The 18,999-nt window shown below is 41.3% G+C and overlaps 1 protein-coding gene across 1 annotated transcript in view; it reads left to right on the top strand.

The window, feature by feature from the left end:
- PIP4K2B (phosphatidylinositol-5-phosphate 4-kinase type 2 beta) overlaps positions 1–18,999 on the top strand; it is a 30,495-nt gene that overhangs the window by 1,708 nt on the left and 9,788 nt on the right. Inside the window, exons 2-6 of the mRNA XM_020814532.3 lie at positions 6,212–6,309; positions 10,741–10,837; positions 13,177–13,329; positions 14,537–14,683; positions 15,102–15,140. Coding sequence (XP_020670191.2) covers positions 6,212–6,309; positions 10,741–10,837; positions 13,177–13,329; positions 14,537–14,683; positions 15,102–15,140 — 534 coding nt within the window. The remainder of the gene's footprint in view (positions 1–6,211; positions 6,310–10,740; positions 10,838–13,176; positions 13,330–14,536; positions 14,684–15,101; positions 15,141–18,999) is intronic.

Genomic DNA, 18,999 nt, shown 5'->3' with positions numbered 1-18,999 from the left:
CTATTCTAGAATGCTCACTGGGGAATCGAACTCCCAACTTGATACCTAACTCACTAAGCTATCTAGCCAGCTAAAAAGTAGACATGTTGGCACCACTTTTGTCCCAGCCATTTTCTGTCTGTTAAAAAAACAAACAAACAACCTTATGCTTAGTCAGTGGTTGAAACATAAAGATGTTGTTTACAGCTCTTAAGGTGATCATGCTATAGAACATCCACACTGCACATTTAATTCTACAGGGATTTTGCAAAAGAATGTAACCAGGGATATGCTGGGTTTAAAATGTATTATTTTGGTACTTGAGAGTTCAGTGAGAGTGGAGATGTGCCTCTAGGGCAGTCATTCTGCATACTCTGTTCCCCCCCCCCCACACACACATGTACTGAGATTCTAGCAGGAAGGGATCATTCTGCCTCACCACTTTGCCTTTCAGGGAAATGCTTTCACTAGTGAATCTTCTCATCTCTTGCCATGAGAGGAAGAGCCAAAAGGTATCAAGCCTTTCATGTCTGTGCAGAAGTAAACCCATTGTCTTCAGTGGGACTTATTCAAAGATAAGCTTATGTGGGTTGTAGCACAAACAAAATCCTCATCAGAGAATCTCAGCTCTATATCTGTTCATGTGCACTGGCTGGGGCATAATAAACCTGTTTCTTGGTAGATATATATATATATAAAATCTGTATTTTGATAGCTAAACTGAACACAATAAATCCATTTCTACAGAACCTCCTCCCCTCTGTGACGAAATTGGATTTCTTGGCATTAATATTTCACAGTCTAAATCAGAAATGCATGGCGTCATGCATATTTTTAAACAGATGTTGAAACTTGATGAGATCAGAGCAATATTTCAAATTATCTGCAGCTCATCTATCTGCTTAGAAGACTAAACAACTGGGATTTTCTCAGCTGCATTCAAAATTTTCCATTAATATCAGTAAACATATCTTCCCCTCTCATGGTAAAGTAATGCTACTGAAAATGGTTTCAAATTTCACATCATCTTAAGCTCACACCGTTGTGTTAAGCCAATGATTGTATCTCTGACTCGGTCATCCACGTAATATTACTTAACATCCCTGCTGCTAAGCGGGTGAAAAGATAGTTGTACTTTCATTATACTGTACAATAGAATGACAGAAAAATGCTTCATAAATGTTTATGCACTGTCATAATAATATTTCCTTGTGTACATATGCACACCTATGGATTCTGACCAGTGTTGTACAGTGCACTGAAAAGTTCTTGAGGAAAACATGCCATCTGTTTAAAACTTTCATGACCAGCTCTTCCCAGTTTCTTCCACTTGCAAGAGCAGGAGACTTTATCCAGACATTGAGGACAAACATCTATGGATAGTTGTTGTTTTCTTGGAGAGATTTGGGTGACTAGACATTTTGAGAGAATGACTACCCTGCTGTGTTTCCCTTTGTTACAACTTACAGTTGGCAAATTGTATTTTGAGAGTTCATTTGACTTCTCAGTTATTTGACTCCTCTTAACAAATTGTGTAGATTTCAGTTTTTCGCCTTCATTTACTTGAGCTAATAGAAACATAAAAGAAAGAGTTGAGTTTTTTTAGCAAATTCAATACTTCTTCTTTTCTTCCACCCTTCTTGCATGTTGGCATTCCCCCAAAAAGCTCATTTTCTTCACCACTATGCTGTGGAATATAGGCAGCTTCTGCACAGAAATAATGACTGTATCCAGGGCTAATGACTAAAATTTCTTGGAGTGAATAAAAAGTTAACATCATAGCCATTCAGTTTGACGAGAGGCAATGCTAGGGACATACTGAACAAGGTCCAGGCATTTGACTGGCTCCTCTTGGGAAGAGAATGCAAAATAGTGGCCACTGGTAAAGCCATCTCACTGGTGGAATTTTTCTGTAATTAAAGACTTCCTCCTCCCATCCCACAACTTCCATGGCTTTCAACAATGAAAGGAGGCTTTAGACCCTTGGTACAGAAGTAGGAAATGTTTAATTTCTGAAAATTGTCCCTGCTGCTGATGCCATCAACCTTATGCAGGTGTGAATTAGGGAACAGGGTTTCAGACTATATAAGAAACTAGGTAAGACTTAGTTTGATCAAACAAGGTTCCTCTTGCATTCCTCTGCCTCTGATGAAGATGTGAAGGGCAGTTATTTCCAAATTGTATGTCTATGGTATTCTTTGAAAAACAGATTCATTTAAAAGTATGATGACATCTATTAGCCCAGAGTAACTGCTCACACAGGACCCAATAGGATTAGTTATCTTGGCATCACATCATCTCAGTCTTTTTCTGCTGGACGTTCTGCCTGAATCTCTGTTTTGAATGTGTTTGGTTCATTAATTCAGTCGGTCCTGATGCAGCAAAGTTATGTGTCGTCCCCCCCCAGCATGCAGCCCGCTGTGCTTCTGTGTGAGTAATTGCTCTTCTGTTGTCTCCTTTTAATCAGAAACAAGCGCAGGCAGGGAATGGGGTCCAGTAATGGTGGGTAAATCTGAGCCCGAGCACATTCTTGAGGTAAACATACAAGGCTGCTTTACATTGAATCAGATGGTTAGCTTTCTGTGTAGTTCAGAGTTGTCATTTACCGGTTGGTAGGTACTCCAGAGTCTCTGGTAATGGGGCATTCCAGCTGTGGTGTCTGGGTATGTCTGCGTTCAGTCATTTTGACCACAAGTTACAGCAGCCATTTTCAACCTTTTTTTGGACCATGACCATAAACACAATATGAAAGAAACAGACTGATTGCATAAGTCACATAACGAAGCTTATAAGGTGGAGTGTGAAGAATTGTTTCCAGTTTGTGGCCCCCTTCAAATGTATCAGGGGAAAGTGGCTGAGCTACAGTGCTACCTCTTACTTTCTCAGGTATAAGAGAGAAGTGTGTCTCAATTTTTAAATTAACCAAAAAAAAAAAAAAGTCTTGGTGAATTGAAGTTGAGGAAGACCATCTCATGGCCTATGAGTTTATACTAAGGGACAGTAATTAGTTGTGCTGTGGTTTTTATTGAGTTTTCTCAGAGCAAAGTGAACACATGTTTATGTTTCTTTTTTGCAAAAAGTGATGCAGAAAATGTAACTTTCTTTGGAAAGTATGTGCTCAGGGTTGGAAAAGGATTCCCATTCCCTCTCACAGAACATTTAGCAGGCTTTGAGTCTTTTTTTCATTTGCGGTTTGTGGCTTGTTTTGCTCAGTCAAGTCCTATGATTTGGTTTACAGGCATCTTTTTGCAGCCTACAGGTCTTCTGGCTTGACCGAAGGTGCTCCTTCATTACAACAACAGATATGTTGCTCACTATTGATTATTTCGGTTAGGGCATATGTTGCAGTCCAGCAACGTTTGGAAACACATTTATTAACCTTTTCCTAAGCCCAGCCATGTATTGAGGTGTACAGTTGCATCACAAGAGGAGCTGAAATGCATTTTAAAGAATTAAATCATCATGTTGAATGGGATCACCACTCTACCTATCTGGAGTAGGGGATTCCGTGCCATGATGGTATCCTTTCTTTGTCCATGCAAAGCGGGTGACATCATAGGAAAGAAAAGAGTAAAAATGATGCTGATCTACTCCATGCTATGGAAAATGTTAATAGAGGCGCTCCATAGGCATTCTCATTTATTAGAAACCAAGACCCTAATCTGTTTGGTGAAAAATATGAAACGCTAGCAGAAAATGTTAAATGGCTTTTCCTATAGATGAAAAGAAAAGGAATGCCCAGAAGCTAATAAAGAAAATATACATATGCCTCCTCCTTAACAATGACAGTGAAGTTGCGGGAGTTCAATATAAACATTTTTTACATCTGTCTGTCACTTTGGTGGATCTTCTGTGCATGCAGAATCACAGGGCGGTCTCACTCTCATGCTAGCAAGACAGTTGGCAGATGTTAATAAGCAGCTATCTACTGGTCAAGCTGGCTAAGGGTGATGAGACTTGTAGGTCACATGTCTGCATCTCAACACATCTGGAGATTACACTGGCCAGATTGGTCAAGGCTATAGTGAAACAATTGGAATTGCTTGTGCAGAAACGCAGATAGCTCCTGCTTTACAGTAAAAGAACCATTAGCATTGGAATATCTATTGAAATGGGCCATGATGACTGCATTATTTTCACTCACTGGGGTAGGGGGAAAGTCCAGCATCCCTTTCAAATAGAAGTTTAGAGGGTAGGTAATTGGGAGGAAGGCAGCTACTGATCAGATTATTGTGTGGCGCAGCAATTTTAAGCCCCAAATTGAGACCATTAGAACTATGACCTAGACCTGTGAAAGCAAAAATCAGCACAGCGTATTGAACCAGCTGAAGTTTTTACCTGCTTTTCTAAACTAATCCCTTGCACCATCCATTACCCTTCTTCAGTCTGGGAGATCCCAGATCATGGATAATTGTGAACAGAGTGCCTCTCTCCAGGCAAGGATGCGGAATAATAAAATACACTGCAAGGTTGTCTTGAGTATCCAGCAACAATGCTGGGCCCAGCCATACCCCTTGGCTGAACACCAGATCCTTAAGACAGAATGTGGCCCCATCCGAAACAGGCTATACGAGTATAATGGCTTCCTCAGTAAAGTGTTTGCCAAACATAGCTCTGCTTCCAGTGCATTGAACTTTTATTTGTTAGCCTGCATCCAGCCCATTACGTATTGCATCCAGACAGCTGCTCAGGAAATCCACGTCTGCGTACGGACCCCTCATAAGCAAGAGCAGGAGAATGCTATAGTGTCAGCGTTGGTGACACTCAAATTTAAACCTTAATAATGATCTCCCATAGTAATTTCATGTAGATCAGAGGAAAGAAATATGTCACTTTCCTGATGTGATTAGACTATGACTGCCATTAGCCCTGATGATCAGAGCTAATAGCCCATACATTCCCTGTCCTTGATACAAATACAAAATGGCAAGGATCTCGTTATAAAACTTGGAGCAACAGTGTGTCGTAGTGGCCATTGTACAGAATTTCCGCATTACATTCCTGCAACAATATACCCCAGCAGGTAAATCAGAAATTCTTCTGATCATCACTACCTTCCTCCATCACAGTCTGCTATAAGCATGGTAAGGAATGGTGGGATCATTTTCTAGGGCTGATGGTATCCAATGCTAATGAGAGGTCCAAGAGGATTAACAAAGGTACTCTCTGCCTGTTGTATCAGTGCAGATCATCTACCAGAGCAGGTGAGAGCCACTGCAACTGCTATGGTCTAGAATGAAGCTGCTCTAGCTGTGCCTTTCCCCCCTCCAAATAATGGTTGGATCATTTCCCCCTTGATAGTTTGCTTACTCTTTGCAATCTCTCTCTCTTTCTTTTTAAATGATGCTTTTAATAGTCTTCTAGATAGCAACCCAGTTGGGGAATATGTTTTTTCTTCACCAGCAGCTGCTCCATGAGATAATACATGATTCTGTGGGAGAGGAGGGGGAAAATGCATCTTGAGAATCTCAGCTTAAAAAAAAAACAATTAAAAAGAAGAAGAAAGCAAATTTGTCTCACTGCCAGTTTCAGAGGTAGGTCTCTAAGTGTGTAGGCAGTGCTTCCTGGAATGTAATACACTTTCCAGTTGGCAGAGACAGACCTTCGAGTGGCCTTGTGTTTCCCTGTGACTATAAAATAAAAATACATTGCATCAAAATTGAGAGAGAGAGAGAGAGAGAGAGAGAGAGAGAGAGAGAGAGAGAGAATAATTTATAGACTGAAAAAGTCATCCAAGTTCTGATTCTTTCAATATAGGGCATTTATTTCCTGGGCATATGGACTGTTTAGATCCTTGAGAAGGAGTGATCCAGAGTTTGGAAAAATTACTTTTTTGGACTGCAGGACCCAGAATACCCTGGCAGCATCTCCAAGAGGGTTCTGGGAAGTATAGTCCAAAAAGTACCATTCCCTGCTCCAGTGATGCCCAAGCCCCTCGTGAGTCAGCGGGACAACTGGACTAAATCCCTCCTCCTCAGGACAGCTCTCTAACTCTATCCTCAGATTTGTTGTGTTTCAGTATATGAAGGATGGACCTCCTTGCAGTGACCTACGTGCTTTGAGGGTGAACAGTTAAGTGTTCTTTTGACTGTATAACTGGAGGTCGTCCACTTAGTGCTGCAATTACCAATGAACATTTAATAAGGTTTATTGGCTCTGTGGTTGGCACAGATTATTTCCTCCCCCCCCCTTATTCATGGCCTACTTTGTTTAGATTTTGTTTCTTTTTCAGATTAACGAGTTGAGCAATGTTCCTGTTCCAGTTATGTTAATGCCAGATGATTTTAAGGCGTACAGCAAGATTAAGGTGGACAATCATCTTTTCAACAAGTGAGTAATGAATCATAACTCTTTTTAAAAAGCCACATTGAAAAGTATGTCTTTTGGGTGCGAGGTGGTTAAGGGGCTCTGACATATTTTAAAAATAGGTTGCTGTTATCTGGAGGCTTCTGGAACCACCCATTGTTTTTTTTTTTTAATACTGAATTAAAACAGTGTAGGGGCCAAGGTAATCTGGGGCCAGGAACCATAAAAGCACTTTGAGGGCTGCATGTGTTCACTAAGAGAGCCAGCTCTAATTAATTAGAAAATGTAGATTCTTTTTTTTTCTTCCATGCTATTGGTATGCTACAGGTTTGATAAGCATGACTAGCAGAATCTTTTTTTCTCATGTGAGAGAGCTAATAAGCTTTGCAGAATTGCTTGCAAATTTTCCACGAAGGCAGGTCTTCTTTTCGCCTTATTCACTTTCCCATTTGCCTCTTTGAAGCACAGGCTTCAGTTTACACCAGAATGTTTTATTTCTGCCTCGGCATTAGTTCAGTCTGTGTGTGGTAGAGATGCTTCGTTAAAATAAATTAATTCCATCTTGTCCACCCACTAACAGGATTTGCGTCTCCAAATCTAGAGGCAGTTTGAGGGTTGTATTTTAATTTCCCATTTTACCCCTTTAAATCTGTATGATGTAACTGGATCAGAGAGGAAGGGAGAGAGATTTAAATACAAAAAATCATACATTGCATACAGGAATGCTGTCTCTTTGGGTCAAGATTACCTTGCTAACAATCTTTTTTTTTCTTTGCCTTTTGGTAGTTGTTATGCAACCAGATAACTCTTTTCTGTAAGTTGTTTGAAAGACTAACAATGTATTGATTTTTTAAAAAATCTGATTGTGCAGGTGTGGCTATGCTACTCATTTATTCCAGCAGCCACACCCAGATATTGTTTCTTAACCATGAAGTACTTGAACCACAGTCCTTAGTGTGTGTTTTTCTATTTTTTCATATAGCAGGTTAAAAAACCACAACTGATATATATTACTTTGTTACCTTTTGGGAGATGATTATATTTCAACTCTTGCCTTGAATAGCTGTGATAGCCACTGAAAAAGGAAAAGAATCTAAATGTATTTCTGTGAAAGAGGGGGCATTTCTGTCTGATTTGAGTGCAAGGAGCCCATTTGTGGAGCCCTCTTAGCCGCTGTGGTGGGCAGATGCTGATGATTTTGTTTTAGCATTGCTGGTAGCAAAATGTGTGGCTAGGCAATTGCTCTCTTTTTGTACTTCACTGCAAAAATGAAATGTTTCATTGATGTTGGTAATGCATTTTCTAAGAGGAGGAAAGAAAAGGGTTTTCTGGTATATCTTTGAACTTGTCAAGAGACCCATAGAGCCACACGAGTGTGAGGAATTTGTCCAGCAACCGGAGGAAGAGCAGAAGCTTAGTGCTGAAAGAGCCAGAGGTAGCTCTCTGGTCCCCAGGCTTCAGAAGAGTGTCACCTGCATGTATCCAAGAAGGGTTAGAGAGGTCTTTGGAATTCCTGTTGTCTCCTTCAGAGCCATGTGAGAATAAAAGAGGCAGCTAGAGAAGATGCTAAATGGGTCACCAAAGAGCATGAAGCTCTGGGTTGGAAAGTAAAGAATGGGAAAACTTACTGGGATTTTTGTGTATCCTTCCTGTCAGAGATAAGTATGGTAAGGAAAGAGAGATATTAGAAGTGAGGAGCCAGCGTTGTTGGAAAAAAGTTTAATTTGTATGAATGGTTCCTGGTCAAGGGTGAGCTATACCTTGTGGAGACCTGAAAAAGTTGATCAAGAAGGTTTCAAATTAACTCCTGGCACGGAGGAGCAAAAGCCCAGAGCTAACAACCTAACAAAGCATTAGGAACAAGAAGACAAAACACAATTGAAGGGGCAAAGCAAAGTGGAGATGGAGCCCAGAAACCTGCAGATATGTAGAGCAAGGAAACTAAGAAAGAGCCTATAGCCGCCAGTGTTTGTATACTAACACACAGCACACAATCGAATGTGCTGTATACGAGGGATTATAGGAAAGCAAATTTCGAAAAGCATGGGGGAAATTTGGATAGTCATATAGTCAGAAATTATCAGATGGGGGAAGAATTAATGAAGGGAGAGGGATCTGGAGAACTGAAATACTGAAGGCACAGGTGCAAATTACTCTCATGAAAAGGAAAAATAATAAGGGATATTTTTAAAAGATGTGGTGGGTGCAGAAGACAAGCTGATTCTTAAAAAGAGACAGGAATGGGAAATGGAAGAAGACAGTCTGAAGCTGTGAGGTGGGTCTCAGGCAGGTAAGGGCCCAGGCTGGAGTGCCAAAGACAAGAAAAGGGGCTTCTTTCGTTGTGATAGAAGCAAAAAGAAACAGACAATGACAACAAAAATAGTACAAGGGAAGGCTAGTCCCTGCTTGGTTAAGATGGTAAATTGTTAACAGGTATCAAAGAGAAGGCAGACTCAGCTCTTACTTTGTCCATGTCATTTCTCACAAGGGAGGTTTTGTTTGACCTTGGAAGTGTAGAGCAAACAGTAGTATATAATAAGGAACTTGCCGTGCTGAACCAGTCAAGAAGTGGTTAGAGAACATTTATCTACTTTAAATCACCTCAGGTCTCCATGGGCAGATAAATGACATCCCTAGAGGCTGAAGGAGCATGCAGACCTTATTTCAGAGTCACTCTCTGTAGTCTTGGAGAATTCTTGGAGAACAAGTGAAGGGCTAGGAGACTTGAGATGGACAAATATTGGCCTCTCTCTTTAAGAAGGGGAGAAAGACAGAGCCAGGAAACTATAGACCAGTCTTGCTGGTGTGAATCATGAGCAGAATTCTAGAACTAATTATTAAGTGGTTGGTCTTTGAGCAAGATAATGCATTGATTATCAGGAATCTTTAATTTGCAGGAATAAGTTGTGCTTGACCAGACTTGTCACCTTTTTTGAGAGTGTTATTATAACATGGGCATTTTGTTGACCTGGCACATTGTGTTTTCAGCAGTGTATTTGACAAGATATATTAGGATATTCTTGTTGACAGGATGGTACCATGTGGACTTGATGATACCACTGTTAGGCAGATTGAGCAACCACTCAATAAATCCTACATAGCATCTCAGCATCCTCCTGGAGAGAGGTTTCAAGTGAAACTGTTGGAAAAGCTGGATATTCATAGTTTCGGAGGAGAGAAGATTAAGGGGGGGGGGGTGCTGATAGGAATCTCCAAATCTCTGAAAATGCAAAGGATGGAGCAAACCTATTTGTCCATTATTTCTGAGCACAAGAACAGTAGGTCTAAGTTGTAGGAAAACAAATTTCAGGTTAGCATTTGTACTAGTAAGACCTATTCACCAGTGGAATAAACTGCCTTGAGAGATGGCAACTGCTCTTTTACTGAAGATATATTTAAGCAACGGCTGGTGGTCCAATGCCAGGAATATTCTTGTACTGCAGAACCTGCACTGAGCTGAAGATGGACTAAACGATGCCCAAAGAACTTTCCAAGTCTGTGATTCTAAGAGAAATTCATATGCTCTTCTGAAGATGGGTAGCAGTTTGAGATGGGACATGTACAGCGTTATTTGAGAACAGCAGTGATAATCCCAGATGTTATTTAAAGGGAAGCCTATACTATATTTTGCAAAGGTGGGAATTATTTCTCCACAAGTGTGGATGACTGCAAAGACTTATCTGACGAGCACACTGACAGGAGTATAAACGTACACAGAAGAAAGTGCTAGATTATGGAAGTATCTGCCAGCATGGCTTTGGCAAATTTCGGACTAGAAAATAATTTTAACCACATGGAGTTTGAGAAATATATTAAAACAGAGATTCCCATATACCATAATAACCTAATCTATTCCAGGACTGTGTTCTTTCTTAGCTCAAGAGAGATGCATTGAGGCAGAAATTCTGCAGATGCAGTAGAATTCTCCAGTCATTTGTTCCAGCTGCACCTGATTGATTTCTGTGTAATGTATTTGGACAGAGCATGCATCCTTCCCCGTTTTTCTTTTGATTTGTCTCACTTTCCTTTCCTAACATTGTCCTGGCTTTATTTTTAGATTGTAGGCCTGCAGGGCAAAGTTTGTATTGTTTTTAATTTTTATGCAGCACTTGAAATTCTAAACGCAGTATTTAAAAATCACCAAACTTTATTATAACAATGCCAACAAACATTGTTGCCAAGTCTCGCTAGACAAATCTATACACACTGGACCTATCCCAGTGGTCTGATGAGAAGACCTTTGTAGTCAGTGTTTTAACACCTGGCATATTCACATTTTGCATGTTTTCAACATATCATTTAAAACTCTTTAAAACTATTTTGAAAAATAAATTTTAAAAAAATTGTTATGAGAAGATAAAAATGGAATGCTTGAAGTGGCTTTCCACTTTGAATGTATTTAGAATATAGTTACATCTTAATAGTGAATTACAACTTCTCTGCTTCTACTTCCAGAGAAAATCTGCCAAGTCGCTTTAAGTTTAAGGAATACTGTCCATTGGTGTTTCGAAATCTCCGGGAAAGGTTTGGGATTGATGATCAAGATTATCAGGTATGGAGCAAAGTGGTACCATCTCATCTAATGCCTCTGCACTTGTCTGAAGAAGTTGGAGATTGGTCCTTTTTGGCATTATTTATTTTCTTTTTCCTGCATTGTAAATAAAGGATCATTTCAGTTACAAATAATGAGCCATTGGAGTCTCTCATCATTGGAAAATTTTAAGCAAAGGTTGTATAGCCATCTTTCAGGGATACTTCGCAGGTGGATCCCCTGTTTAGGCAAGAGTTGGACCTCATGGGGTGCTCTCCAGTTCTTCACATCTGTTTTTCCATTATTTATTGTGGGTCAGTCTCACCTTTCAGGTGCTTAAAGTGGTATATCTTGTGAAGGCAAATCTGTGGTGTACATCAATCTTCCTAACAATCCTCTAAGGTAGGTTAGCTGGAATGGCGATGCCTGGTCTAAGATTGTTTGGTGAACTTCATGGCTCAATGGGGTTTAGAACCTGGGCCTCCCCAGCCCTTATCTGCCTTTCCAACCGCTATACCACACTGATGCAAGGCTGAGGATACAAGAAGAGGGAAAGGCACTTTTCATTAGCATCCTTGTGGTATGTATCAGAGATAGTCTTTTTAAGGATAAGAAAGGTAAGGAGAGATTGGGGGGGAGATGCAGGAGAAGAACATTGTTAGTTGGCTGTGGGGGACAAAGGAAAAGAGAAGGACATGGCATAAACTTTAGAGGGAGCAACAGCACACAATGCACTCTGCCTAGCATGTTTACATTCCCCAGGACTGGTCTGTGTATGAGTGAGGCTGTGAAGGTGAGAGTCTGGTTTAGAATTGATAACAAATCAGTCTTGGTATATAATGGGTTATTTTGGATTTCATATGTTTAAGAATAGAAAGATTCCAGTCCTTATAACTCAGTGATTATTAACCAGTGGGATGTGCCTCCCTGCAGCAAGGGTATATCAGGATTTCAGAAGAGGTATATGTAGTTTGCGGAGGGAAGTGACTTCAGTATTGTAATGGCCAGAATCTTACTGATATTTACATTAAGGTTTGAGGGACTTGCCACAGTTAATTGATTAGGTGCTGGAGTCCGTCTTGGATGCACCTCTGGTCATGGGCCCAGTTGCACGATTGAGATGCTCCTGGCACCTCACCAATTAGCCACAGCAAATCATCATAATCATCACCACCACCTTGGAACTGCAGAGCTGGAAGGGACCCTGTGGATCATCAAGTCCAGCTCCTGTCAGGGAGATACAGTGGGCAAGCAATCTCTCAACCTCTGGCTTACAGTATGTGCCTTATCCTAACACCAATAGGATTCTAGCCATTTTTGTTTGTTTGGAAAATGGAGAAAAACAATGATAACCTCTGCTTTCTTACTACATAGCATATTGTTTAGCATGCAGTAGCGTATCTGCTTTCCAAATTTACAAATGTTTTGATCTGATTTTTGAAACAAAAAATTAAATGTAATTATTGGGGGAGGCAGACGAAGGGAGGGGGTGTGAAGTTTTTGTGCTTATCAGAAGAGGGCATGGATTGAAAGGTTTGGCAAACACTTTTTCAGTTGTTACTAGCGGTTTTGAAAACTAGCTTGAATTCCCAGAAGGGGTGGGAGAGAGAAAGAGAGAGAATATGTGTATGCAAAAGAGTCTGAGTGGGAAAGGGAAACACTGCAGGAAGGAACAGAATGTTTCCAGTCCTCATGCTTTCCTGTATCTCCTTCCTTCCCCTTCCCCTTCCCCGTCATAATCTGCATAAATGCCTACCCCACCCCCATCCCAGGGTAAGCTCAGCCGGTCAGCAGGGCATGCCTTGGGATGTAGAAAGCTAATAGGATTGGCGAAATGAGAGACTTGCTGCCAAAGGGTTAGCTAGCTCAACCTTTCATTACTGATCTTTTGCTGTAGTAGTTGGATTATTCATAAACATTTTAACTCATACCTAAAGGGGATTCCTAGAGGACAGGAAGGTTTACATGTGCGGTTTAGCTTCTTTTCAAGAAAACCTTGTTAAATTCCTTGACCTCTTCTTTGTAAAAGCAATTTAAAAAAAATAAATGGAAATGTCAAAGAGTTGAAACACAAGAATTGTAATTTTGCGGGGTTTGTGTACAAGGAGGGTCTAAGAAGAGTGAGCTGCTTTCTTCTTGGTTCTAGCTCAACATTCAGCAGAGTAACAGTGCCTGTGTAACACAGGGCCTGGCTGGCACAGCCCTGCCGTGAAGTGTTTTCACTGCAGTATGCAACATGCAGCATGCTTCATGTTCTCTCATCAACCAACATTAACTCATCCTAAAGGCCTGGTTTGGACCATCTCCTATACTGTATATTCTTCTGTTGTGCCCTACAATTTTTTTCCTTTTCTTTGTAGAATTCTGTGACACGGAGTGCCCCAGTGTACAGCGATAGCCATGGCCGATGTGGGGTCCGTTTCCTCACCACTTACGACCGGCGCTTTGTCATCAAGGCGGTGTCAAGTGAAGACGTTGCAGAGATGCACAACATACTAAAGAAGTACCACCAAGTAGGGGAGCTGGAGGAGGAAAAGGGACATTACATACCATCGTATGTCTCAGGATAGTTAACTTGTTGAAGAAGGAGCCTCTCAGTTGACACTCCTGTTTGGGCAGTTACTCCTACAGGAAGTTTTCTGTCATCCCAACATCAGAAAACAGGAGAGGCAGTTTATGTATCTGTTACATTTGTATCCCACCTCTCCTTCGGTGAACTGAAGGTGACCCTGATGGTTCTCCTTTCCCTAAATCCTTACAACAACCCTGTGAGTCAGGTCAGGTGGCCCTGGCCTGTGGACACCCAGTAAACTTAATGGGTTTTTGAAGATTTGAGCCCATATCTTTGGAGTCCTAATCGAAAGTGCAGTGGATTCATCTGGGTTGGTTTTAGTCCTCTGGCCAGTGTTATTTCTCTGATTATTCCCAGGAAATGACTTAGATCTTCAACCATGCAGGAATCCAGTCTCACTACCATTTTACGGGTATTTGTAGAAAAAAATGTACCTGCTTTGATTAGCCACAGATAACCCACCCCTAAAGATCCCAGAGAGAGAGGGATACCATTACTAATCATAGGGCAGTGTTTCCCAACTTTGGGTCCCAATACGTTCTTGAACTACAACTCCCAGAAACCCTGACCAGCCCAGCTAGTGGTGAAGGCTTCTGGGAGTTTAAGTCCAAGAAGATCTGGGGACCCAAGGTTGGGAAACCCTACCTTAGAGCAACATGGCCAATGACAACTTGCTGTTTGGAATCCCACAGTTCAACCAGCAAATTTGGTTTTTCAAGAGAAAAAGAGGGAAAACAAAACAAAAACTGGGGGAGAAAACATGTTCTCACTTTGCCTGTGCCTATTAAAATGGCCAACTCATTTTGGAAAAGTCTATAAGACTGTGCAATCTAGAGAAGCCTGAGAAGTCCATTTTGGATGGTTTCCAGAGTACGCAAACTATATATTTGTCTGCTGCCGACAAAGGATTTATAGGCTTTTTTAGAATGTGTTGATTAATGAAAACATTTTGAGGAGTCTCTTTATGTCCTTGGCGGCTTTGTTTTCTCTCTGTGCCCACTTGCCTTCACTGCTCTCTCCTCGCTCTGGAGATTTGGTGTTGCCCCATGCTCCTCCTCCTCCTGCTCAAGCTGTTTCACAGAGCTGTAACCTAACATTGACTGACTTCATTTTTCCTTCTCACTCTCCCCCCCCCCGACCCCTTTTAGTTTATTGTGGAATGCCATGGAAATACACTTCTCCCTCAGTTCCTCGGCATGTATAGGCTTACTGTCGATGGGGTGGAAACATATATGGTGGTCACCAGGAATGTTTTTAGCCACCGGTTAACAGTGCATCGGAAATATGATTTAAAGGTAAGGGGCAGTAATGTGGACAGTGCACTGGGTCACAGCCAGTGCCATGGAACACTCACTCCTCTCTTGTACAAAGTGGTGGGCCATCCTTTGATTTTTTTTTTTAATTTGAATTTTTTTGTATCTGATGATTGGGGCATATCTCCTCTGTATATGGATTTTGCATTACTAGCCATTGTGAGACCTGTAGTTTTCAAAAGACCTAATTGTAGGGAACATCAAATTTTCAAAGACGTCTTGGGCAAATATTGTATCTTTGGAAGAAAACAGTGATTCAAGGGAATAAGAACAAATGAAGGTACATTGTGTTTGCAGAAAAGCTTTTAGTTAATTAGGGTTCAGTGTTGGCTTTTTAGAATGACTACACTGCCCGGCTCTCCCTCTCTCATCTCTCCACTGTACTTGCTCTCTCCTCTAGGGTTCAACGGTAGCAAGAGAAGCCAGTGACAAGGAAAAGGTAAGGACAGTTATTGGGAGGCCATTTGGGAAACAAGGCCAAAGAGAATCCTAATAAAGCTACAAGTGTCTCTCTAGATATTTTTGAGATGGGTACAGCAAAGGGGACAGAGATCTACCTTTGTAGCCAGAATGGAGACAGCATGGCCTCCAGAAGTTGTTGAATTGCAAAAAATGCTCCCTGCCTCTCCAGATGTTCTGTCCACTAATTTTTAAGGAAAATAATAGATTTCTTGATCTACAGTATTTTCAGCTACCTTTACAGAGGACTGCTTCCAATATTATCAAATGCAATGCTTCATCAAAATCAAACCATATCAAAATACTGTAAACCCCACCATAAAATAGAATTCCCACAATAATAAAATAGTAATACAAGCAATAACAATGTAATACTATTAAAATATTTTATAATTTATAATGACAGAAATCCTGTGGGGATTCCATGAATCCATTAATTCCTTGGGCCTATTTGAGTTGTGACTTACTTTATGTAATAAACCACAACTAGAGTAGACCGTTTAGAATCAATGGAATGTTTGGAGGAATTGACTCACCAAATCCCCATTGATTTAGTGGGCCTATTCTAATATGACTTACTATGCTAAGCAACAGGATTTCAGCGGAATTGTAGGTACATTGCAAAACACTCCTTTTGCTTTGTTCAGTTATGGTAAGGGTTTCTGTGAGTAAAGTCCTTTTTTCTTTGGGTACACAATTGTTGGTATGAGGCAAAAGTAGATGGCCTTCTCATAGTAGAGGGCGCATTCCCACAAACCATTAGAGGTGGGAGAGTCTCAGCCTGAAGTTGATGGGGACGTGCATCTTTTCTCCTCCCCTTTTTCTCCTCACCTCTTACTCCCTTCTCTCTTTTGAGCTCCCTCTCCACCCTGTTTACTCCCTCTCCTTTTGCCCCCCCTCTATCTACTCTCTTTCCCTCTTCCTTTTCTCCTTCTGCCTTCTCTCTCACTTCACCCTTGCTCTTCCCTATGGGTATCCCCACAGGCATCTGTTCAACTACACAAGAACTAACTGAGAGCCATTCTCCCATTCCCTGCCTAATGTCTGCCAGTCAGGTAGCTTGCTTCACTCTGGCACCCTTCAGAGCATCTTTATCTGATGATCTTCATCAAATGATGTCCCTTTAAGATTAAGTTAAGGCAGGCATGGCAAGCATGAACAAAACAAACTTAAAGGGTGCTGTTCTTCATTGGTTGTTCAGAAGCATTATAATTTACTTTTATTCAAACATTTTCTCCTCCTCTTCCTTTTTTCTCCTCACTGGGTGCCTCAAGGTGAGAGAAGTCATCCTTGTTTTTCTAAATTTTTTCCTCTGTCAGTTCTAAACATGAACTGAAATACCCAACTGTAGACCACCCTGAGCAGAACAGAGCTGCACTGTCATCAGCTAGAAAATAGGATGATATTGATGCTTGTAGGGAAAGGGATTTTTTTGTAGAATTGAAAGTAGCAGCAGCAGCATCTCTGGTAAGCTCTTGGTAGAAGATGGCCCCTTTTGCCTTTTTGAGGGACCAGGCTGAAGAAAACAACCCGTGAAATCAGCAGCAAAATCAGTAATGAGGAAGGGGAAAGCAAGGACCTTGGCAGACCACACGAGCAACTACCGGGGAGTATAGATTACCCACATAGGGTGTGAGGGAATGTGGGCTTGCCCTTTGGCAGGGAGGAAAAGTAGCATTCTTGCCTTCCCACCCGCTCTCAGCTTCAGATTATTGTTATCTACACACCCTTTAGTGTACTGTTCCTATTCAAGCGGCAAGCTTCATTCTGTAGACCAGGCAACTAAAATGGTTTTCCAGCCTTCTCCAGGGTGGTGCCTTCCAAATATGTGGGAATTGCAGCATGGCCATTGGCAGCATTCTGGCTGGGGAGGAAGGGAGTTGTAGTTGAAATCACCAGGATTGTGTCACTTTGGAGAAGAGGGCCTTAGTTTATTTATCTGTAAGGACCAGTTGCAGTTAGTGACGGCGTAAAAGGCAGACTTCCTTGGATTTGAGCAGCCATTAAGACTGCACTCTACCTAGGAGTAAATTGCATTTGTCTTATTGGGATATGGTTCTGAGTAGATATTTATTTATTTATTTAATTTATACCCCACCTATCTGGCCCACCGAACCACTCTAGGCGGCTTCCAAATATAAAATCAAATAATAAAACATAGACAAATACATAATAATCAAACAAGAACAGCAGTAAAGATAAAAAGGAAAAGTAAGAAAAAAATCAAGAGTTGGCTGGAGGGAAGGCCTGAATAAACAGCCATGTTTTTAATTGGGTTTTAAAGGTGCCCAGCGTGGGGGCTGTGCGAATCGCCAGAGGGAGATTGTTCCAGAGGCGAGGAGCCACCGCCGAGAAGGCCCGGTTTTGTGTCTTCTCCTTCCGGGCCTCTCTAGGCGTCAGGCTCCTCAGCCTCACCTCCTGACTCGCGCGGGTGATCCGGGTAGACCTTGGTGGGAGGAGGCGTTGGATTACCTAGAAGTAATAAAAGCAAATGAAGGGAAGGTCCCATTGTGACTTTCCTGGATGGGGAACCCAGATGAACTGCTGGATAGTTCAGTGGTTTAGGCATCTGGCTGTGGAGCCAGAGGTTGGGGGTTTAAACCCTCACTGTGCCTCCTTGGCAGGGGCTGGGCTCGATGATCTATAGAGCCCCTTCCAGGTCTGCAGTTCTAAGATGATTTCTGGATTGTGTTTGGTGCTTCAAAGATATGAGGCATTTGCTTTCTCTATCAGAGTTCTCAAAATCCCATAGCCTTGACTCCGTTTAGACCTTTCAAACTGTGTGTTGGGGTATCTCAAACTGTGTGTTGGGGTATCTCAGCTAGGATTATTCATCACTGTGGTTACAAACATAATTCACAACCTGACCTTGATTCACAAACTTTGTCTGTGTGTGTGTGTGTGTGTGTGTGTGTGTGTGTGAGAGAGAGAGAGAGAGAGAGAGAGAGAATGCAGTGAACATGGGGTTTTCTTAAACTGCTTAATTTGTAACTGTTTCATTTTATTTTTGTGTGATTTTTCCATTTGGTTATTGAAGAAGACATTTTAATTCTCCTTTCCCTCATTCTGACCCCCTTTAAAAATTCTAATCCAGAAAGGCCAGATGGTGTTCCTTCTATTTTAAGAACTGCCAGTTGATTAGATATTCAGATTAATGATTAAAAAAACTGATAGAATTATGAGTATTTCAGAGTGTGGACCAAATCCCTTGACCTTAGTGCCCTTGTTCCTGTGGCAGAACTTTGACTTCCAGCATTAAATTCCAGAACATTCTAAGGACATTCAAGAATCCATAACCCCTTGTGGGTCTTGGTTACATTTTGAGAAGCTCACATCTGTGGCAACAGATAGAAAATCCTCTCAGAGGAGCAGGTTAATTGGTAAACCATTGCATTAAAATAACAGGGCCCACACTACAGAAACAAGTGTTTCACACTGTAATAAATAAGGGTGTTGTGTAACAAAGAAGATAAGAGTCCCATTTGGTTTCATTTGTCTGTCTGCCTGATGATCTTTTAAAATACAGAAGAAAATAAAGGTTGTTCTCCTGATCCAGGAGGCTTCCAACAATGATGTTCCACTTGAATGAAGGTGCATGGTCCTCACATACCTTTTCTTAAATGGAAGTCTTGTATGTGCATGTGTGTTTTGACCATTGCCTCATTGTTTAAATGTTGCCAATATGGTGGCAAAAGGGTTATGAAAGATGATGGAGGCTGTGATATACAGCCAGAGGACAGGGGTTGTGTGGTGATCACCCTGCTTTGACTTATGTAGGAGGTTATTTGCACAAACCAATGGGAGTTGTTAGGTGGCAGAGCCAGAGAAACTAGAAGGGA

Source organism: Pogona vitticeps, chromosome 6, assembly GCF_051106095.1.
Source record: "Pogona vitticeps strain Pit_001003342236 chromosome 6, PviZW2.1, whole genome shotgun sequence".
Lineage (NCBI taxonomy): Eukaryota > Metazoa > Chordata > Lepidosauria > Squamata > Agamidae > Pogona > Pogona vitticeps.
The sequence above is the reverse complement of the archived record's forward strand: the minus strand, read 5'-3'. Positions and strand labels throughout refer to the sequence as shown.